The sequence below is a fragment of the Indicator indicator genome, chromosome 2, assembly GCF_027791375.1.
Source record: "Indicator indicator isolate 239-I01 chromosome 2, UM_Iind_1.1, whole genome shotgun sequence".
In the NCBI taxonomy this organism is placed as follows: Eukaryota; Metazoa; Chordata; class Aves; order Piciformes; family Indicatoridae; genus Indicator; species Indicator indicator.
The window spans coordinates 37,496,351-37,518,971 of record NC_072011.1 but is presented as its reverse complement, the minus strand read 5'-3'; the positions used below and the strand labels follow the sequence as shown (position 1 = coordinate 37,518,971).

The 22,621-nt window shown below is 37.0% G+C and overlaps 1 protein-coding gene across 1 annotated transcript in view; it reads left to right on the top strand.

Moving 5' to 3' along the window:
* Positions 1 to 22,621, top strand: part of AHCTF1 (AT-hook containing transcription factor 1) — a 38,717-nt gene that overhangs the window by 15,159 nt on the left and 937 nt on the right. Inside the window, exons 9-34 of the mRNA XM_054393056.1 lie at positions 27 to 208; positions 658 to 719; positions 1,614 to 1,742; positions 3,961 to 4,051; positions 4,140 to 4,229; positions 4,384 to 4,524; positions 5,244 to 5,348; positions 6,099 to 6,192; positions 7,694 to 7,817; positions 7,895 to 7,951; positions 8,754 to 8,900; positions 9,643 to 9,830; positions 9,994 to 10,138; positions 10,234 to 10,365; positions 10,650 to 10,797; positions 10,886 to 11,036; positions 11,309 to 11,416; positions 11,810 to 12,005; positions 12,600 to 12,797; positions 13,886 to 14,315; positions 15,356 to 15,458; positions 16,285 to 16,391; positions 17,015 to 17,196; positions 19,229 to 21,047; positions 21,806 to 21,939; positions 22,357 to 22,463. Of these exons, the coding sequence (XP_054249031.1) occupies positions 27 to 208; positions 658 to 719; positions 1,614 to 1,742; positions 3,961 to 4,051; positions 4,140 to 4,229; positions 4,384 to 4,524; positions 5,244 to 5,348; positions 6,099 to 6,192; positions 7,694 to 7,817; positions 7,895 to 7,951; positions 8,754 to 8,900; positions 9,643 to 9,830; positions 9,994 to 10,138; positions 10,234 to 10,365; positions 10,650 to 10,797; positions 10,886 to 11,036; positions 11,309 to 11,416; positions 11,810 to 12,005; positions 12,600 to 12,797; positions 13,886 to 14,315; positions 15,356 to 15,458; positions 16,285 to 16,391; positions 17,015 to 17,196; positions 19,229 to 21,047; positions 21,806 to 21,939; positions 22,357 to 22,463 (5,370 nt within the window). The remainder of the gene's footprint in view (positions 1 to 26; positions 209 to 657; positions 720 to 1,613; positions 1,743 to 3,960; positions 4,052 to 4,139; positions 4,230 to 4,383; positions 4,525 to 5,243; positions 5,349 to 6,098; positions 6,193 to 7,693; positions 7,818 to 7,894; positions 7,952 to 8,753; positions 8,901 to 9,642; positions 9,831 to 9,993; positions 10,139 to 10,233; positions 10,366 to 10,649; positions 10,798 to 10,885; positions 11,037 to 11,308; positions 11,417 to 11,809; positions 12,006 to 12,599; positions 12,798 to 13,885; positions 14,316 to 15,355; positions 15,459 to 16,284; positions 16,392 to 17,014; positions 17,197 to 19,228; positions 21,048 to 21,805; positions 21,940 to 22,356; positions 22,464 to 22,621) is intronic.

Here is a 22,621-nt window from a genome sequence, read left to right as displayed (position 1 = left end):
TAGTTTGTGCACTTATTTTCTTTAAGGCCAGAAGAATTCCTTCATGATTGTCCCTATTTTGCATTCTGGTCACTGGATACTGTAATAAGCATGACTTCTCCAAATCTCATTTTGGATATTCTTGTACATGAACGGAGCTTAAGTCGAGGAGTTCCTCCTTCTTACCCACCACCTGAGCAGTTTTTTAATCCAAGCACCTATAATTTTGGTAGGTATTTCATTGCTTTTAATAGTGATAAGCTTAAATTGAGATCAGATTCCATTTACTGATTCTCTTGTTCAGTTTGGCACTCAAAAACCAAACCAAATAAACCCACCCCCCCCAAACCCAACATTGCTCTCCTTGTAATAATAATGCATTTCGTATTGTGAAATATATCTGACGGTCTACTGAGTTTTGGGTTTTGATTCTTTTGTAGTATAGCCTGTGAACTGGTGGTGATCATAAAATGAAATTACTTTGAACTGAAGCTCAAAGTTCAGCACCTTGATAGCACTACAGTAATTACTTTTTTAAAAAGTGTTTGTAAGTGATCTGATGAAGAAAATATGGGTACTTAGTTATATCTTTCCAGATATTGCCTTTGAAATATGTAAACTGGTCAAAGCATAACTGTGAGAGTATGGAAGGTTGTCAGACACTCATTGTTTCTGCAGATGGTACGTGCTTGCTGAACTCAGGAGTTGTTCACGTGACTTGCACCGGCTTCCAGAAGGAGGTAATCCTTCACTGTATCTTTATTGAAAATGTCAAGAGACGGACCTTTTCTAAGTTTTTTTATTGCACTGCTTCCAGTGCCAGAGACTGTTCTATACTCATCCTTCTATCCACATGCAATTGTATCCTGTCACTTTTATGCAAATGGTAATAATGTTTGAGGTCCACTCTTGAGCCTGTAAAACTACTGTTGTCTCCTGTTGAAGCACAGTCAGGGACTGAATGTCTAGAAAGGAATGCAATCTTACTCTTGGAGCAAAACCAAAAATCATGTGGAAGGTGAACAAAGCTGTTGCTTCTTTATTGCCCATCAGCTAAACTGCCTGCATAATCTTGAGCTAGGGTTGTGGTCCCTGATCAGCTTGAAAAAGGACAGAATGGAGGAAGTGAAAATTATGTAACTGTTTCAGAAATGAATTTTTTTTTCTCCTAAACCTGGCCATAGCATAACTTCTGAGCCACTGCATAGATTGTGATAAATAACTTTGAATTAAGGTTCAGCTCATGAAGTATTTCCAACATAAATCAGCTTCTGTACAGAGAAGCTTGAAAGTGATCTTCCAGAGTGTGATTTAAAGTTGTTAGTTTTAGCACATATAGAGTATATTTTGTCTCAGTGTTCAGAGAAAATAGAGAGCCTAGAAAATACTTATTGAAGCATTTAAAGGGCTAATATTCTGTTTCACAGGATTTTTTTAAGCCTATAATTTTTTGGCTGCTGTATTTAAGACTCTATATAGTAATGTTTATTCAGATTGCTAACCTAAAGCATATCACTGATGCAAGCTTTCTAACAGTTTAAATAAACATTTATATTATTTCTTCTTGTTCAGAACTTTAGTGATTGAATAATAACAATAATGTCTTAATCTGTAGCTTTTGATTGATGTTTCAGACCTTGAATTTTTTGAAGAAATCTGGTCCTTCAATAAGTGAAGCTATTCATGATAGCTACAATAGGTGTCTTGTAGCTGGCTTGCTGTCTCCAAGACTAGTTGATGTCCAGCCATCCAGCCTGAGTCAGGTGAGAGCATACCAGGGAATCAAGGGAGAAATAGATCCATCTTGTCTGACAGGGCTGTAGAGGCTACAAGACATGATAATCTGATTTTCATATTATTTACAAGTTGCATTGAAATGCAGATGTCGGCCATTCATAATGGAAGTAATATTCTGAGATCCAAATGGTTGAGTCTGACTGGGAACAGCCCTAATAGATGTATCTTTAAAGACCCATCTATTAGGAAATTCCCATCTTGAGGAAATGGCCTCAAGTGGCACCCAGGGAGGTTTACATTGGTTAATAGAAGAAACTTCTTCACTGAAAGGGTTATTAAACTGGAGTGGGTTCTCCAGGGAAGTGTTTAAATTCCCTTCCCAGGATGTTTTTAAAGATGTGGTGCTAAGGGACATGGTTTATCACCAGACTTGGTAAAGTTAGATAGTGATTGGACTTGATGACCTTAAAGGTCTTTTCCAATTGGAATGATTCTATGATTCTGTTAATTCTGTGCTACAGATACTCTCGGGGAAGTGCGCGAGTTGTTGCTGGTCATGCACAACATAAAGCAGCTTTCCCTCAGAACAACCTTCTTCTCTTCCTAAAGCATCACGTTAAGTGCAGTAGCTACTGATGAGGGTGTCTCACTCAGATGCAAGCTATTACAGACAGTAGCTTGCTGCACTATTCATGATCATTTGCTTCCAAGGAAGCAGGCTGTGGTAAACAATTACTCATCACTACTACCTGAGAATTGCATCACTGCTTCCTCTCATTTTCCCTTCATCAGTATGCTTTTTTGCAGTCTCCCAAAGCATATTTTCACCTCTGTAGCCTTTGGCCTGTGCTACAGTAGCCCAGTTTACTTCTCTTAGATTGTCTTTTGCTGCTACTGCATTTTTAGTCACCTTTATCTCACAACACCCACTACTCCTCTGTCTGGTTTATCCCATCATAGTGACTTCACCTGCCTCTGTCTTAGGTTTTCCATTTGCAGTACACCAACCTTTCACTCAGAGTTTCATGAGGTGGAGCCTTTGTGATAATCCCTTCCTTCCAAGCAGGATCTAAGCTATATGATGATCTAGCTAGACATCATACAGTGGAGCAAAAACTAGGAAAGGGAGGGCTTTCCTCGCACTGCCCTCATCTTCCTGTCGACAGGATTCTTCATCAAACTTGTGGAAATGTGGTAGCTAAAATTAATTTCTTGTCAAGTTGACCTAGCCTGTAAACTCTTTACTTTGCAAGCCTAATATATACTCTTATATTCAAATGCAATGTTCTGATATCAGCTTTATTTTGGAAATACCTTGGGAGATCAAAATACTTTTTAATACCCTTTTCTGAATTGTGACCATACTGTACAGATGTGGTTGTTACGCATTGAGGATGGTATTTCTTTTGAATGTTAGTAAGACAAATTTCAGGATTAGGTTCAAGAAGCTTGGTTTGGAGTTTTGCTTGGTGCTGTAATTAGTATTTGGTGTATTTCCTTGTCTGACACCCATTTTCAGAAAAACATGGAAATATCAATGTGTAGAAATTACTTTGAATGTAATGATTTGGCTTATAAGGAAAATGCAAATTTGAAATGTGTTTAAAGAAAACCCAAACAAAAAAAACAACCAATCAAAAATCCCAATGCAAGAAAACAAGCAAACAAAAAAACCAAGGGAAAAAATTATGATTGTTTCACCTGAAAGAAGTATTATTAGAACACTGTCTGAAATAAGCTGCCACTGAATTATAGTACAGTATATGTACAGCCTAAAATTTAAACCTCTTAGAATATAAGTACTTCACTTGTTTCCTGTCATTTTACAAAACAGTTACTTAATAGTATGGCTGTCAGAACTGCATGTCTTCATAGTTTCCAGTTTAGAAAGCTGCTTGACCTTAGCTTCACTGTTTCTGTGCAAGCATTGCACAGTTGTTCTGTTCCCTTCCTGCGTTCCTGATGGCAAACTTACATGCGCAAAATGTGTAATGGGTGTTAACAGAGGATGCTACTCAGCATATGGCAAAGGCATGCAAATAAAGATTAGAATTAGCTGTCAGTATGCTGAAATTTCAGAGGAAAAGCTTAGTGTTTCTCAGACCAAGTAGCCCAGCTTGTGGCTAGAAACAAAATGAAAGTGGAAGGAGTTGCTTATAAGGAGTATATAGTTAGAAACAGTGTTGATGGCTCAGCTGTCAAAAGTATGTTAGATTCACATTTTATTTTTTCTGTTGTGTTTAGGAGGAGCAGTTAGAAGCAGTACTATCAGCTGCTGTCCAGACAGGTTCTTTGGAACTTTTGACTGGGTGCATTAAACATTGGACATCTGAAGGTAATAATACTTACATTGGTTTTATATTATATATGTTTTTAGTTTGAAATTGTTGATTTTTTTTTTTAATTATTTTTTTTTTTTAAAGAACAGCCAAGTTCTGCAGCTAATTTACGGTTTGTTCTTGAGTGGACATGGAACAAAGTGATCTATACAAAAGATGAGTTTGACCAAATAAGTGAGTACTAGCATAGTCATTCTGCAAACATAAAATTATTCTTCCTAATTGACCTCCTTCAGTAATCTTCTGGTACCTGATAATGCAGGTGGTTCTTTAAGTGCACTTGGAAATTTCTCTGGAGGCTAATGATTTCATGTTTGTTCTTGAAAAGGTGTTCCGCTGTTTGATGGCTCTTGCAACTTCATTGACCCCCAGACACTACAGTCTCTTCAGCACTGCCAGTTGCTTTTGAGCAACCTTAGCACAGTCTTAAATTGTTTTCTGACAGAAGCACAAGAACTTACTGAAAAAGGTTTGTAATAGTATTGCTCTATCTTTGGTGTGTTTTATTAACATTTGGAATTACGCTTGTGTTGTAATCATGGAAATGTGTGCTTTTGTTGGTTTTGATGATTGGAAGATGGATTTAGCTGAAAGAAGGGGCTGACATCTGAAGGGGGTTACTATGTATTGAGTTCAAAAAAACTGTTCATGTTGTGGGGGAAGGCTAGCAAGAAGTTATGTAACCTGTGTAGTTTGGAATTACACCAACTGAATGTGGTAATGCTAGAAGTTCTGTGTTTTTTTTTTTTTTTTTTATTCTTACCAATTTATAGTTGTGTGCAAATAGTGTATTGTAAATTGCTAAAAAATGTAAAGGAAGCATAAATGAGTAACTCGTAAGTTACCTGACTTTCTGTAGTTTTTATATTATCGATTGTTCCTGGCATATTGAGTAAAAAAATATAATCAGTTTGCTGTAATAAAGATCTCTGCTACATGGAAAAATGTCTTATTTGTGAGTGTATTTAATAATTCAGCCTTTGTATTTTATTTTAACCTTTAGTGAATTTAGTGAAGTTCTTGCAGTTTGGGTTTTGTTCTGGTGGTGATTGTGGGGGTTTTGTTCAAATAAGAAAGTGATACAGGGTGAAAAAGGTTAATTTTATGCTGTCTTTTTAGAACTATGAAGGGTGTTTTGTAAAATTTGAAAGAATTATGTAACAAAAATAATTTTATGCCTTTTTTCAGGATTTAGAGACTTGAAAAACAAGCAAATGGTAACCAGCCTCGTTTCTTTGTATGCACAAGTGGTCATCTGGTTCTGTCGAGCCAGTCTCCTTCCAGAAGGTTTAGGTAAGCATTTTTATCAAGGAGACGGTTCATTAAATGATTTCTGTGAACATGTGCTTAGCCATGTTTCTTAAAATGTTTTGTCAAGTCATATTGGTTCAGTGACAGCATGTTGGTTCTGTTGGTTGTTCAGATACATAGTTTGTTTGGTTGTATTGGTTTTTCAAATACATAGTTTAGAATAATGCAATCAGTTTTCTTTCCTGGATGTTTTTGTGAAAAGAGCATTAAGCATCTGACTTCAAGGAGTTGGTTATGTCCACAGCTTGAAATACTTGGGATTTTAAACAAATAACTGTTCAACAACAAATACCAGAATGCTTGTATTTACAGCAAAAGCATTACCTGCAAGGTTTGAAGTTCTTACTTATTGCTTGAAGGAAAAGTATGCCTTGGAAATAATTTTTTTTAATTTGGATGCATTATAAATTCCATTGTCATCTTTAACTGTCGTTTTGGATGTTCACATGATGTTTAAAAAACCATTCCCTTTGAGAATTATTATTTTTACAGTGAACTTCAGTTTACAATATGTGTTCTGAATGCTACATCAGCTGGAAACTTGACATTTGAGACAAGAAGGAATCGAGTCTGGTGTCTTACAGCTCTTTTAGCAAAGGCAAAAACAGGACTGGTTTCTTTCAGAGTTGGAGGTTTCTTGGTGCTTAGTTTGCATGATCTTCTGTCATTTTAGTCAAAAATTTTAGTTTGAAAATGTGATATTACTTCTTTAATTTGCTTTATTGCCTGTAGATGATGATATGCGTTTGTCCAGACCTTTCTACAATTATCCTCTGATTCAGAGCTACTATACTGGTCATCGACAGAAACTCGAGCGTTTATCAAGGTAAGCCTTAACTGGAAAATTCTAAAACACTTACACTGTAAATTCAGAAGGGGAAGCAAATGGCTTTTACATCAACACTTGAATTTGCATTTAAGCTATACTTAATGTAGCATTTGTTGGCAGGACTCTTGGCTTCAGTGATGCATGTGTTCTGTTGAACACTGAGGTTACTTTGCAGTGTGGCAATGTTTATGATACCTCTGCTTAGTACCATTTGTTAGTATCAGTTTTTGGTAGCATAATTAGTTCATTGGCTAGTCAATATAATTTGTTACTTCTGAGAAAAATCATGGAATTAGGATAGGATCAGTCATCATTTCAGCAAATCAGTGTTCACACAGCAGTTGTTTTGGACACACAAGAAAATATGTTTAAAAAAAAAAGTCATCCCTCTTATTGATTCATAATAGATGGTAGTAATTGTATTGGCCTAAATCTTCAATTTACAAGTACATTTGTGTAAGTTAGTAAGACAGTCCAAGTTACATGTGGCTTGCACGCCTAACACTCTCTGGCTAGTCCATTCCTCAGGTAAATTTTTCCCTGGACTAGCTTGCTAGCATATAGGTGATATGCCTTGGCTTAGAGGATAATAGGTTTTTCTTTGGAAATCTTACTGAAAGATAAATAAAGGAATGTAAGACTGTGGTACTGTGAACAAGATACTACAAGCTGAGTTAAGGTGGAAGCTGCAGTGTTATTAGGTATTTACTTTAAATTTCATCTTAGCGTACTTGTCAGGTACCTTACACAAAGGCTCGTGTGTTCCTTTAGAAGCATACAATGTCCAGTGTGATTTTCATGCTTTTTGTCAGCGGGAAATTAAAGGGTAACACCACAGTCAGCAGAAAACTGTCATGGACTTTTGAAGAATGTGATTTGTAAAGGTTCAGCCGTCCATGGTTGTAATGGTATGTGTATAGAAACATAAATGCTGCCTATGATAGTATACTAAATTTTACTCATGTGCCCAGCTTTCTAAAAATAACTTGTTTTCCAGTAACAAAAATGAGATACTGAGAACAAAATCTGAAATTTTCATTATGTTGTCTCACAGTTCTCTATTGGAGCAGTCCAATTTGAGGCATTAGATTTGTGGTAAAGAATAGTTCTGCTATTTTGATACTATTATGTTTCCTCTGTTAGACAGTATGAGAGTGGTTATTTTTAGCACTTAGAAGCCTTTTTTTTTTTTTTTTTACACTTCCTTTGTACTATATCCAATAAAACTAAAGAAAACCTGGAAAGCTAAAAGGTCATTGCAACTTTTCTCTTAACAAGACAGCTTTTTGGGATTTATATTTTGAACTCCTTTGATAATTCAGCATGGTCTAGTGATCATCTCTGCAAAATTTTTTTGTATGCCTTTCAAGCCATCATTACACATTTGTGTGTTTGTTTCTTTCTTCAACTCATGGAAGCTTTTTTTTTGACTGGTTAACAGTGAGAGGCTGGAATTAGTGTTTTATTCTGTCCAAATCCTTGCTACCTTTTATTCCAGAGGAAAATGGGATTCTGACTGCTTGATGATTGATGGAATGGTTTCCCAGTTAGGAGACAAAGTTGAGAAATTGTGGCGGAGAGATGAAGGAGGAACTGGGAAATACCCACCTGCTAGTTTACATGTGAGTGTTGTATTCAATGAAAACAACAATAATAATCTCCCTCCTCAAAAACCATTAAATTTTTTTTTTCCTTTCAGGCACTACTGGATCTCTATTTGCTAGAAAACATTGAAGAAAGCTGCAAACATGCTATTGTATCCTTTCTAGTTATTTTTATTACTCCTTCAGTATATGTACATGAGTTTTCTTCAGTCTTCGTCATGTATGTGTTTAGTAACAACAATGATGCACTAAAATAGGCTGCTACAGAGCAAAAGGCTTTCTAACAGTGGTTTACCAGTACCTGATTTTTGCTGAAATTGTTGATTTTCCAGCACAGTGCTTGCTTTTGTTCCATTAAAAGGGCAGGCACACAGAATAACAGAGAGAAAAGGCATTGAGCAGAAACTTTTTAAGATAGTGAAATGTACAAAAAACAGTTGTATGTTAAACCACTCTTATTAGAATATGTTCCTAACATTGAATGTCAGAAAGAAAAAAAAAAAATAAACTCCCAGTGGTGATTCACATAGTGATTTAAATCTAGTTTTAATCATTGAGTACTAAGCTGCATTGTAGGACACCATAATTTCCATTGTTTTGTAGATGCTGGAAAGGAAGGGAAGAAAAAAATCCCAAATGTAGAATTTGTTTGCTTTAGTGGAAACTCCACTGACTAAAAATGGAGCTTGAATCTGTAACTCAAGTATTTAAAGATAAGCTTTTTGAGTGCCTTGCAGAAATCAAAGAGTATTTCTTTCTGGCTGTTTATTCAGAATGCAGTTTTGTGTTTGGGACCTGACTATATTCAGGTTATAATAACTCAAAATGGCAAGACCAGCACATTCCTGTTTTCTGCTTCTTACCACTTCTGTATTCTTATTTCATTGTTTTTCTAACTAAGATAAAATTTTGGTCTTAAAAATTTATTAGCCTTAATTAGATGCTCAATATCAGACAATTTATTTGCTGCTAGATGTCATGCATTCCTTTCCAAATAAAACACAAGCTTCAATTGACTCCTTCCCAACTGCCTTTGCTATCCCCTGGGGACTTGTTAAGCTTATTCAAGGCTTTTGGCTTCTTGATCACAATGATTACGAAGTAAGTATGTTACAGTTCAGTTATACATACATTACAGTACAAAGCTGTAATCTGTAAAATGTTTTTTTAAAAATTGATGCTTACCTAATAATAGATAATAAATATTAGCTGCTTTTTTGTAATACTGTTGTGATATCTTCAATAAATTATGATTTGAATTTTTTAATTATTTTGACAGGAAGTTCATTAAAACATGGAATAAATCAGTTTTAATAATGCTTGACACTGGAATTTTCAAAACCATCGATTTAGGTTATTTTCAGCAGTCCAGTTGAGTAATTACTCAAAAACAGTGGTTCAAGTACATTAAATATTGAAACTATGATCATAGCAGCAAGATTTGAGACAGAAGACTGCAAAAGTGACTTTTCCATCTTATTCATGTTCTGTCTGCTGCTGAAAGTTGTTTTTTGCTTGTCACAATGCTAATGTCTGCTTGTCTGGGAGATAGGTTTATTATTACGTAATGTATTTATTAAAAGCAGCAGTTGTATATGGAGATTTGGTTAACTCAGAAAAATGTGAATTACTCCTTTTAAAGCACTTGCTTTGTTCTGTATGGCTAACTGAATTTTTTTGTCCTGTAGATACTAAGAATTTTTATTTGCATCTTCTGTATCCAGTATTTCGTTAGTTTGTTATCTAAATTTATTTAATACCCTTACTTAAGAAACTTTTAAAATATTTTTGTTACATGTCTGTATGCATATACCATAATAGACCTGGTCTCTAACTTCTGCAGAATTCACTGGCCCTGCTCTTTCATCCAGCTACAATCAAAACTGTGTCGTGGCAACATACGAGGATTATTCAATCCCTCATGTGCCAAGGAGAGCATAGGCGAGCCCTCAGATACATACAGATGATGAGGCCATCAATGTCAAGCAGTAGTGAAGTTCAGCTTTTCCTCACTGTGTTGTTGTCCAATAGGTAATGAAATACATCCCACCACTTTGGCGTTCAAATATTGGGAAAGGTAGAAAACAAAAAACCCCAGATCGTTCCTTAAATTTCCATTAAACTTTAAATACAATAATTTGTATTTTTGCTTATACTATTAATATTCCTTTACACCTAAAAAAATTCATAACAGGTGCATGGTGGAAGCATGGGGTTTGTTGCAGCAACATGCCACTAAGTTAAACATAGAAGAGCTGTTAAAACATATGTATGAAATCTGTCAGGAGATGGGACTAATGGAAGACTTGCTGAAGCTACCTTTCACAGACACTGAACAAGTAAGTATGGATGAGATAAAAAGATCTTATTAATATTTTGGCGGGAAAAAGTATCAGAATCGTAATAGATTTTTGAAATACGTTGTTTCTCCTAGGAATGTTTGGAGAAGTTTTTACAGACCAATGCTGGTGTTCAGAATCCTGAATTTCTTTTAGTCTACCATCTCCAGCGTGCCAACTATATTCCAGCACTACAGCTGAATCGGTCAATGAATGTTAATCTTATGGTAAGCATAAGTTTTGTCAAGGGTGCAAGTTTCTGTTGGGTGTTACTGACAGTTTTTGATAGTACTCAGTAGAAATCCTGCTTTGGGTTTTTCGTATCATTATTTGTACGCCTGAAGTTGTACCTGAACCCAGAAGTTGAGCAAAATATTTCAAGATTCCAACATTACTGGATGTATTTTACTGTATGTGTAGAGGAAATGTATTTGCTAATTAGAAATGGCACAGATCTGTGCAATGAATGTCTTGCAATGTAACTGTTTGCTTTATGCATTTCATTCATCAGAATGATCGAGATCCTCGCTTGAGAGAGCGAGCAGTTGCCAGAAATTATATATTAGACCAATATGGCAAGATCCTTCCTAGAGTTCAGAGAAAGCTGGCTGAAGAAAGAGCCAGGCCTTACCACTTGCCTTCATCAATCTTAAGAGAAGGTAAGTTTTTTTGGGGGGAAGTATAATGACAACTAATCATTGCTTTGATTACCCCAAGGCTGATAATTTTTTTCCTTTTGCTTTGCAGTATCAAGACCAAAGCCATTATCGACAGTTACAAAACAAGCTAAAGCAGGAAATATGCATACAAGATCAACTTTCATCAATAATGTACTTTCCAAAATTGGAGAAGTATGGATAGGAAATGAGCAGAAAACCGGTGTCTCACAGCATGATAGGTAAGCAGACTTTAAATAAAGTCTGAGAGACAAATCCATTTCAATGATGTTAGTGTTTTGCTGGGAATAAAGATATTTGCTGAATAAAGATTCACTTGGCTTTTTTGCACATAAAGTATAGAATGTGTAAGAATCAATCAAAAGCAGCACGATTTATCAACAACCTCTAGTATTAATTTTCCTACAGGTGGTATGGTCAAATAAACTTGAACTGTGGTATGTTTGGACTTCAGGGCCATGAAAATCAGTTACATATTCCTTTTGAATTCTAGTCCTAGAGCTGCAGAGCCATCAGTCCTACCATGTCCTCTCCCTGATGCAGAGTTGCAGGATGCATTTGTGGGGACACCAGTTACAAAATCGTCACAGAAATATTCCAGGTACAGTAGATATAAAGAATGAATATTTCAAAAAGGAGTCGCTTCTCATACTTGTGTGTATGTACACGAGTGTATACTTTGTGTTTGCAGAGTGTTCTCTTTGCATTGAGTTTTGTCTGTTAAAGAAAAGGTCAGCTTTGGGACAAAATTAAGTGGAAAGTTTGAAATGGTCCCAGCGTTGAAATGAATTTCTTCTGCTGTGGAAACGAACCTAACTTGTGGAACTTAGAATTGCATTACTCTTGTCTCAAAAGCAGTAATTTTGGAAATTAGGTGTGAAATTTAAAGAAGTACTAGTGGGCCTGATATGTCACCCCAACAGAATTCTTGAATGCAGCATTCATGTTTTTCATGCTTCTTTATTTTCTTATTTTAAATTGTTTATCTTAACAGATTGCTGGATTTGGTGGTTCGTCCTGTTTCTTCAGATTCTGCAGCACAGGGTGGCAGCTGGCAGTCACCATGCAGAGCTTCTACTTCATTCATGGCGTTCAGTCCATTGAAATCAAATATATTTTCTTCCAACTCACAAAAGAATTTTTCAAGAACACCAGAGCTGAATTTGCTACAGACTCCTCTTGTGGTTAAGGTTTGTACCTTAAAACAAAACCAAACCCACAACCAAACAGTAAGAACCAGCCACCCCAAAAGTCCATAAACTTTGTTTAAAATAAAACCACCAAATAGCATAAACACTGTTGATTTCAGTTGGCAGAATATTTTCAGTATGCTTGTGGTTATTGCGTTTACAGTCCTTTGAGAAGCAGTACCTGGGAACACTCGTGAAGAGGGAAAATGTAGTTATAAGTTAATTGCAGTCTGCATGGTGTCTCTTGGCTTTGTGAAATACACTTGTCTTTATTGCATGGAACAAAGTCAGTTAAAGTTGGCTTTTTTTTAAGCTGTTACTTTGCAGATTGCCATTATGGAAGGCAGTGTCTTCAGTCAACTGTAACTAGGGTAACATTTTGACATTAAAAAAGGCAGAAGAAACAGAAAAAGTGTGGAGCTTTATTAAGATTTTCATACCTTTGGAAAAAGAGCAGTGCAGAGGTTAGACAGTTCTCTCTGCTGGTATAAATTCAGTTTGTAATTTAAACTAATAGCCTTGACAAGTGAAGTTGTCTGGTTTGAAGATTTAACTGATTTTAAATGAAATGTTATTATTTTTTTATGATCATAGAGAGCTAAAATGTTGGCCACATCTGCTTCTGGTTTTCCTGGGTTTACCCCTCAGTCTATTCTCAGATCTAGCCTTCGCACCACACCCCTAGCAACTCCCTCTGCATCTCCAGGACGATCAGTTACTCCTCCACTACGAGCAAAGGAACCTAGAATATCTTTCAGGGAAGACAACTCAAAAGCAAAATGGACTGTTGGGGTAAGCTGGGCTTTGTAGACTGTGATGTGACTTAAGATTTTTTTTTTTTTTTAATTGTGTAAACACCTTCATCTGAGAACAGGAATTGCAAATCAGAATGGCAGATTTGAATTTAGCCAAAAAAGGTTAGGTTAGACCATAACATCTTGTGCCTGCTGGAACATCTGTGATGCTAGCATCTTTTACTGAAGTGCCTTTAGGAACTGTGAATGCTCCAAGCTGCTACTTCTGCTGCCTGTTGTACTTTTTCAAATGGTAGTATGGCAGGAAAGTAAAGAATATGGATCAAGCCAGTTGTTTGGGTTTGTAAGGTTTGCAAATTGAACCTCTTTGAAAGCAAGAGAAGCTGGGAGCTGCATTTACTTTCAGTCTCTCTTTTGACAGGACTGAGTTTACTTAAATTATGGTAAAAATAGACTTCTAATGAAGATAGCTGTCCTGTAGTCTGTTCCCTAGCCTTAGAGTTCTTGGGTTTGCTTTTCACCTTGAACTATGGATAGCAGTCATATAATCATCAAATGAAGTTGGTCCATCTGAAATCTGCACCCTTTTACTCCCCCCTTTTGTTGTGTCATTTGGATTCCCTGATTCAGCTCATCATGCAGTTGCTGTATAACATACTGAGAACAGGGGCAGAGTGGGGCATGTGCCAGTACCTACATGTATGAGCTTTCTGCACACGTATCCAAAAGCTGTCATAATTTGTATTTATCATACCTTTTACTGCCTCTTACAAAGAGCTACTCAACTGTAACAAGAGGTACTCTCTCCTAGATGAAGTTCTTACTAGTAATGTGTGTGGCCAGATTAATTTACTTGTTCCAATCTACAGATGTAATGAACACTAAAATATTTGAGTTGTGAATGCAAGTTGAAAAGGCAAGCATGACAGCAGAAGCAAGAGCTTACAAAACCCAATTCATCTGAATTCTCCAAGGTCATGTGTCAGAATGAGAATTCATTTTGTAGTGCCTTGATTAAGGTGATGGTTGTAAAACTTAAAATACCAGTATATGTTTGGGTTTTTTTCTAGCTTTGAGAAGAAGCATGTGCTTACTATTCATGGTGAAACTTCATTTTCTGAATAGGTAACAGAACATGATAAAGCATTATCTGGAGCTTCATCTGAGCATCATGATGGAGTGGTGGAGGATTCTTGGTCTGAAATCAGACATAAACCAACTCTCTTTACTCTGAGCAATACTGAGGATGATCGTGCTGAAATGGAAGAGTCTTCAGAAAGCATACCTGGAGATGGTTTGGGGACAATGGATGTCAGCAAAGAAAACAGTAACTTCTCTGCCAGGTCAGACCAAACTACTTTGGAATATCATGATGCAAAATCACCCGGCGATTTCGAAGATGATGTCATCTTTATAGCTGCTAAACCAGCTAATTCTTCCACTGAAAAACCTGCCGATTTTCATGAATTAGAGAAGGAAGAAGACAGTGAAATGGTTGAAGACAAACCTTTCCAGACAGAACAACTAGATTCATCAGAACTAGCAAAAGAAGCTGGTGTGTTTCATCCTATGATTACCTAAGTTTCTAAAGTATTCAAATGTCTTCAAAAGCTTAAATTACTGATGATTGCAACAGTTAGCAATGAGTATTCACTAGTGTCCTAGTCACTTCCTTATCTTAGACTTTTAAAGTTGCCTCTGTGTTCTGTGTCCTTTTCATTTTAGCTATCCTTGCCATTATGAATATATACTGGTTTTGGCTGGCACTACTTGTGTGCAATTACAGCTGAGAGGCCACAGTGACTTGTGCAAGTTTTGTGAGGGATATGAGTTAAAAGCTTAGGCTTCTGGTTATGTTTTAGGAGCACTTCTGTAGGCTACAGGGGTTTGCAGCATGCTTTGACTGGATAGATTTTTCTTTTTTTTTTTTCCTAACCACCTCATTAGTGCTCAGTTAAATAGTTTTCTTGAGTCTGCTTGTGTATCTGTTTCTCATTCCAGCTATGCTTGCTCATTTTGCTGGCTCAATAGCTTGTGCAGCCTTCTCCAAACCTGTATTTCAGCTGGCCTTTAGTAATTCAGCTTAACTGAACTCATTCAAGCCAGTCCAGGTGTTGAGGATATGTTCGTACAAGCAGGTGTGCTGGCAGATAAACAGAGAAATAGCTCACTAGCTCGTGATCCGTGGTGAAGAGTTGGTAATGAAAATGGTGCAGGAGCATGGAGGAGATGTGCAAACACAGCTACGGTCAACTGTGTTGACATAAAGCACTCGATCCATTCAGCTCTTCATAAAAAAAGTTTTCTCTTCCATGCTGTTTGTACGGTTAATTGCTGAATCTGGAAGCAGCAGGTAGAAGAAAAGAGAGATGTTTCTAAAATTGAACCTGCTGAGATAAAACACATTAGCAAGCAGTTGGATTTCAGCACCTCTGGTTAATCAGTAGAGGAAAGGACAAGAAAAGATCTTAGATGCATTTTCGTGTTAGAGGGAAAATAAGGTCAGGAAAGGATAGAAGTGTTGCTGGAATGACATAAATATCCAAAGAGAATCGCTGTGCATCAGGGACGTCATCTATCTGTCTATTTTTGTAGGATGTGTGGAAGAATCAAATGTTGAATATCTTACCCTTCCGAAGGACAGTCAGTTGGTATTTAAAGCTGCTGAGGCTGCTGCTTTTGGGACTGCAAGTGAAGAGTAAGTTTATAAAATAGATGCATCTTCAGTTTCACACAACGTTTAACCACAGGCTTTCCTATGTTTGAAAACCTGGTATTGGTTCTTAAATATAACAGCTCTTCTATTACTTTCTGTCTGTGAACAGAACTGATTTGGCTGTCAATTTGGGCCTTTTTGTAAAATTACTGCAGACGCTAACATATGGTGTGGAAGACTTCATTCAGCTGGTTATATATACCTTTATACAACCCTGCTTTTCACTGAAGATTGTGTAGCTAAGGATTACACATGAGATTCCTGTAATTTGAGTGCATTTATTTGGCACTTTGGTTTCCGGCACTGTTTTGTACACTTAATTTCTATTTCCTCTGTGTGCTCAATAAGCATCTATTTGCTTAAGGAAAGGGAAGGAGTTTTCTTACCACATACTTAAAAAGCCACAACGTTTTAGTGTGATAAAAACAGAATGTTAGCAATGAAATGACTCGAAATTTCAAGCAGTAAGTTACACAGGCAAAGATTTTTGTTTGGTTTGTTATAAATCTCCCATATAGCAGTTTCACTTTTTCTACAGAAGACAGAACATTATTCTTTAACGCAACTCTGCTGTTATTATCTAGTGTTACTTAGCTGGGTAATTAATGTTCAGTACTTGCTTTTTTGCATAGAACGAGTAGCTATGTTGGTAAAGGAATTTCTGATTTTTTTCCTGGTTGGTTTGTTTGGGTTTTTTTGGTGTGGGTTTTTTGGGGGTTTGTTTGTTTTTGGTTTTTTTGTAATTTGTAAAAGTTCTTCAAGGTTTATTTTGAAGTTTTATGATTAATGTCTCTTTCTGTTCCTGAAGTGAAATAAACCACCTGGAGTTCCAGATGTCCTCTTCATCAGAAGAAAAAGCCTTACCAAGTGCAACAAATCCACAGCTTTCTGAATCAGTGGAGGCAGACAGTGAAAGTATGTACAGTGTTGGAGGTACATGAGTTAAGGTAGCTGAACTTGTGAAGTAGAATGTATAGTTCGCTGTGCCGCTACAGGTGTCTCAAGACTGAAGTAGTAGTGTCTTACTGCTAACTTCACTTGAACTGTTGAGAACATCCCTTCCTCAAAGAAGGTCCTTGTAAGAAATGCATAGTGAATGTTCCTGTTCTTCATAATGATACTGAGAAAACTGATAGAATTTAAAATATTAGAAGGAGAGATCAGCATTTATTTTAATGTGCTATACCGCTACTAATTTGCATTGTGTAGGATCTGCTGCTTGTGTTACTATTTTAAAAGATGATGCAGTCTTGGTATTGCAGCTATGAAGAATAACTAGCTATCAGTGTTCCTTTGTTGTTCTTTTTCTCTCTGGACTTGTCAGCGGTTCTTCCCATTCTGCTTGCCTTTTCGTTGTTTTTGGGAAAATTCCTCTTTTACCAGAAAGGTAGTTTTGGCTTCTGCTTCTTGGAAAAAGTCCAATTTATGTTGCAGATGGACAACTGTGTTGTTGGCTCCTGGTCCCTCTTACTTCTTGTTGCTTAAACCTGTGTTGTTTATATAACAGATAAGTTAAAATTTATAGCAATCTCTTTCAGCTGTGTTAAGTGTCCATGACAGTGAGGATGTGGTCAGTGCTTGCTCAGAAAATCGCCTCGAAGGGAAGAGTGTGGATTTACCTAAAGAAAGTAACCTAGAAGCAGCCAAAATTGGAGAAGTTACTTTTCCGCAGGAAGAAATAACTGTTTCTAACAATCTTCCTAAAAATGAGGAGATTAATGTAAGTAAACTAGTTTCCCATTTTCCATAAAAGAGAAAACAATTTGCTAATTGAGGACAGTGCTGTCTTACTGAAAATTAGAGGGCATGCAAAAACATTGCAGTTTCTTGAGCTGGTTAATGCAAGCTAAAACCTTATTAGGTAAGGGCAGATATATTTTTCTCCTGTGCATTTTCTGTACCTAGAACAAAGAATAGAACCTGTCAAGACTTGAGTCTTTAAGTAGTAGCAGAAAACAAAAGGTCTAAAGTTTTGGTGGTTGTTTTGTTTTGTTTTTAAATAACCATGCTTTCATTTAGTTTACTAGAACTTTGTCTGACCTAAAAGATAAATAGCTTTAATGTTACAGACAGTAAGAAGAGCTGGGGAGTGCAGCTTTTTGATCCTGGGAGCCACTTACCAAATGACAAAATAATGTGGGAACCAAACTAATTTTTACAATGATGTAGGTGCCAAGATCATTTATTATTAGTTCCTTATTTATATAAACGGAATTCCTGGACACTTAATTTCAGTGTCAAGATACTTTCAGCTATCTAAAACTTTTTAGTGTAAGAACTAATTTTTGTAATATCTGAACTTTGTAAAATAGAAATTTTAAAAGGTTATTCACATGGCCTGAAAATTAGAACTACAGTGTCCCAGGTTTTTGCCTGTTCTTGGTTCTGCTGGTGCTGATAGATTCATTGTGGATGACCTCTAAGTGCCATCTAGGGTACACTGTCAGTTTCATGAAAGTAGGATTATATTCACAGGAATTAATAATAGTTGGAGTGAAATACAAACTGAAATGTAGGTGTACCATGCATGGACTGGTCTCATGTGACAGAAAATGTTTTTAACTGTCTCAGATTTCAGATGATATTGAATAGGCAGTCACTTCTTTAGCTTATGTTGGCTTGAGGATTTAGGACAATGCTGTAGAGAAGACGATTATAGACTTGGAAGGACATGAATTACTTATGAGAGTAAATAGAAAAATCTGCCATGGGAAGAAGGGAGCAGTGGGTATGTGAGACAATCAAAGCTTCTGCAGACATTCATGTAGTACAGAAAACATTTTTCTGCTTTCATTATAACTGGTTCTCACTGATTTCTGTGCAAGCCTTTCTTTTTGGCTTGTTGACATTCACTGAATTTAGGACAAAGTGCTTAATGTTTTCTTTGTAGAATTGTAAGCATAATAGGGAAGGTTATGCAAACTGTTATTTATTTAATTTAGTTTTGAAGCATGAGATGTTGCTGTGATACTTTAGCAACTTTTGACAAAGCAGAAGGGAAGAAAATAAGTAGATTCTTTGGAGATTCCTGCTAATTGACTTCTTTCTGCTGTTGTTGGCTAGCTGGGTAACCTTAGAGGGCTGGCCAAAGATCTTTACACATAGATTAAATTATGACGACCATCTGAGTTACTTGAAATACTAAGAGATACTACATTTGTTCTCCACATAAAAGCTTGAGTATCTCATGTGGCTCTAGAAGGAAAGAATAATTTCAGTACAGAACATGAGGTGGAAGTGTTCAGAATATATGTGCTGTCTCATGCACCATAAAGCGTGGTGTTGAGTCGTTAGATGTGATACCTGGCAAATTGGGTTGTTTCCATCACAACTATGGTGACTGAAACATTAAACTTTGGGGACGTAACTGTATTTGATTATCTTAGAGACAGAGTTGGTCCCTCTGCATGGATTTGTGGTTAATCAAGAAGGCACTGCAATGTGGCGGTTACTGCCAGTTACATATACAGTATTGTAAAACTGCCAACTTTGTTCATGGGTGGTGGCAAATCGCTAGTTACAAAGAAATCTCAGAAATGAAGCAGGGGACTGCACACTGAATACTCTGTTCTGTTCCTTAAATGCATAAACTCTTACCTGTAGTATGGGATTCATCATATGTTTCCAGCTCACATTCTATGGTGATCTGAAAGGAAAAACAACATTTCACTGTTCTCAGTTTTGTCTAGCTCAGTGTATAGTTAGCCTGTTTGACAATCAATAATGCATTAACAGACATTTTCTACCTTTAGGTTATTGAAGAGAGTGCGGTCAAGGCACAAAACTCAGAAGCAGCAAATGAAACATCATATAGTGAAGCCTATCCATCAGGCAGTCTTCAACACAACTATGATGCTATAGAGCAACAGTTTGCATGTGATGTGCCTGATGCTGGAGATGGTGAATGTGATGCAGCTGAGGGAGATGCAGAGCTTTTTATATCTCAGAGTAATTTTACTTTAGTCTTGGAAGGAGAAGAAGGTGAAGGAGACCTTGGAGACCCTACATTCGTAGAGGCTTCTAAAGCGACTGGCCCAACAGAGGAAAAACCTGTGAACAGTTTAGGAAATACTGAAAAGCAAGAACATGCTACAAACTCAGTGTCCACTGTCACTAGTGATCAGGAATCTCAAAATATTGCAGAGTCACTCCCATATGTTCCTGAACCCATTAAGGTGGCTATTGCTGAGAACTTACTGGATATAATCAAAGACACAAGGAGTAAAGAATTTACATCTGAAGTTGTAGAACAATCTATTCATGAAACCATAGGTAAAAAGGTACCTAGATTCCAGAGGGAAAAAGCATCCTTAACAAGTGTGCCAGAAGGAGTGGAAGAGGAAACCAGTAAACATCAAGTAGAGTATGCCATCACTCCTACAACACGCACAAGGGGACAACTGAGTAGAAGTGTAAGTATTCCATCTGCAGGTGCTCAGCAACTACTGAAGACCGATAGACCAGTTCTGTTTGCATTGTCTCCCAGGAGAAGTACCAGGAGAACAAAAGAAGCATCTGAGACTTCTGGTCTTCAAACAGAAGAAAATATGCAAGATGTACCAATGCCTGTTACTCCTAGGAGAGGTAGGAAGCCTAAACAAACTAATGTAGAAAAAGCAGAAAGCAGCCATTCTGATGGACAAACATTGCCCATTAGTATGGAGCCTGTAGCTGTTACACCAAGAAGAGGATTAAGGAGGGCAAAGGAATTTACATCAAAACTCTTAGAAGAGGGTGATGAGAAAATTTCTTTTGCTGAAGGTATTACTGCTTCTGGTACTCCCAAAAGGACTAGAGGAGGGAAAAAAGGTTCAGCAGGAGATCAAGAGCCTGGCCAGATTGACACTGATAATAAGATAAAAAAGGTAGCCAGTCCCAGCAGAAGTGCAAGAAAACTGAAAAGCGTTAATTTACAGTTAACTGAAAATGTGAAAGATCAAGAGGTGCAGCCTAGTGACCAAATCCTTTTACCTGTGTCAACTAAAAGAGGCAGAAGGAAAAAGATGAGTTCATCAGAGTTTTCAGAAAATTCTGACCTTGATCTGTCTAAGTCATCGCTTTCTCAAACAGAATTAAAACTTCCTGTCACTCCTAGAAGAAGTGCTAGGAAAGGGGCACAAAATCTCATAGCAGACACAGAATCTCTCTCTACTCAGGAAGACATACGTTCAGGTGGGAAAGTGGAAATACTTGATACTCCTAGGAGAACCAGAAGAGTTCCACATGCTAAACCAGAAAGAATGCACTCTCCTGAACAAACACCTGCACAGCCAAATGAGGAGTCAGCCACACCCAGGACCACAGTAAGGACAGGACGTCGGGGCAGAAAGGGACAATCAGTATTGGAGGAGACCACAGGAGAGGAGGTCCTCCCTCAAGGACCTGACAGTAGTCCTTTGCTGCTTGAAGACTTGAACCCATCAGGACACAATGAAGCATCCAGAACTTTAACAGATCGTATTACAAGAACTCGATCTCAAAGAACTGCCATGCATGAGAAACTGTCTGTTGAGGAAAAGGAGTCTTTCCTTTTCTCTCCTCCTCTCACAAAGCTGACAAAGAAATTTAAAGGTAGGTGCACTAAGTTTATACACCAGATAGGGCATATTGCTGTTTTGTAAGCTGTAGAAAACAGACTGTAAGGCTTTGATTATTGTAAAGACTGCATGCAAAATAAAAATACTGGAAAGAGGCAATTGATCTTTTTACTGAACTCTCCATAACTTGCTGGATAGTTGTGGTAGAAACAGATGAGGAGGCTGATCTGCAGAATGAAATGAAATGTAAGCAGAATTTTGTGATGAGCTTAAGTTCTATCAGTTTGGAAAACTGGAGGGTATCTGGTAATATGTAATTGCCATCCCTTCCACCAACAGAAATGAAGACATGCTTCCAATTTTTTTCAGTTTTTGTCTTGAAATGAGCTGCATCTTGCAACACACTATGCAACTGTTTAATTATCTGATTGTTCTTCGTGGGTGTATACTTTGTTAGTGAAGTTACTGCACATAGGGTTCTTTTTATGAAAAAGTACATGCTAAAAATTTTTATGGAGATATGCAGTAACTGTTGATCCCTCTTGAGCAGAATGTCACATAAGTGCAGGTAAAGTCACTAGATGGGCTAATTTTTGTTTCACGATTTACTGTAAAAGAGTGAATCCCAAGAGGTAGAACCAGAAAAAAAATACCTCCACAATGAGTGTTTATAAGCCTGATTGGACTTTTTATTTCAGGAAGCTACTGTGTCTCGATTATTAGCTGTAGTTTAACATCACTGTCTGTTATGTATAAATGTACATGCATGTTAACAGTGCATTGTCATTTTAGCTGGAAAAACAGACCAGGCCATGCAGATAAAGGACTTAGACCCAGACTTGTCTTCTCAATTTGTCTTTTCACCCCCTCTTTTGAGGTCAAGGAGGAAAAATGTATCTAGCATTTCCCAAATTGTGAAAGAACCAGTAAGTAAAACCTCTTAGTCTGATGTTCTTGACTTTAACTCTGTACCACTTTTCCAAGTTATACTTTTCAATGCCTTGTCTTTTTCCTTGGAGCTAAACTTTTTTCCTTTCTTTTCCTTCATAAAAACTAGCTATAAAAATCAAATTTAAATCAGTATAAGACAAGAATTTGTAAGTAGTGCTTTGCCTTTAACAAAAGGTTTTCTTTAAACTTACTTGTGTGTTATCTGTTAATTTCAGAATTGGAATTTTAGGATTCTACAATAATTTGAGCTAGAAGTTTTGTTTTTGCAGAGAGGAACTGTAATGCTTTTGGAAATAACTTTGGCATGACTTCTATGTGAAAGAAACATTCATTTGTATTCTCCAGAAGTGTAAGAACTTCTACATGAGTAACTTTTTTTTGCCTTAATATAGGAGCTTCCAGCTAAAGAGGAGGAGGATACCAAATCCATAGAGTCTGTGGGAAAGGAAAAAATTAAGAGAGGTAGACCTGCAAAATCAAAAATGAAGAAAGCAAGCAAGTATGATATCTTTTTGAACACTTATTTGTATTCCTTTGGTAGCGCTTCAGCTGTTAGCCATACAAGTTTTTCTCTTCCTCACTTGCGGTGCAGGTCTGCTCTGACTTATGAGCATGTCCAGCTTGCTGGCCTAATAGGCACCTTTTTTCCCACTTCAC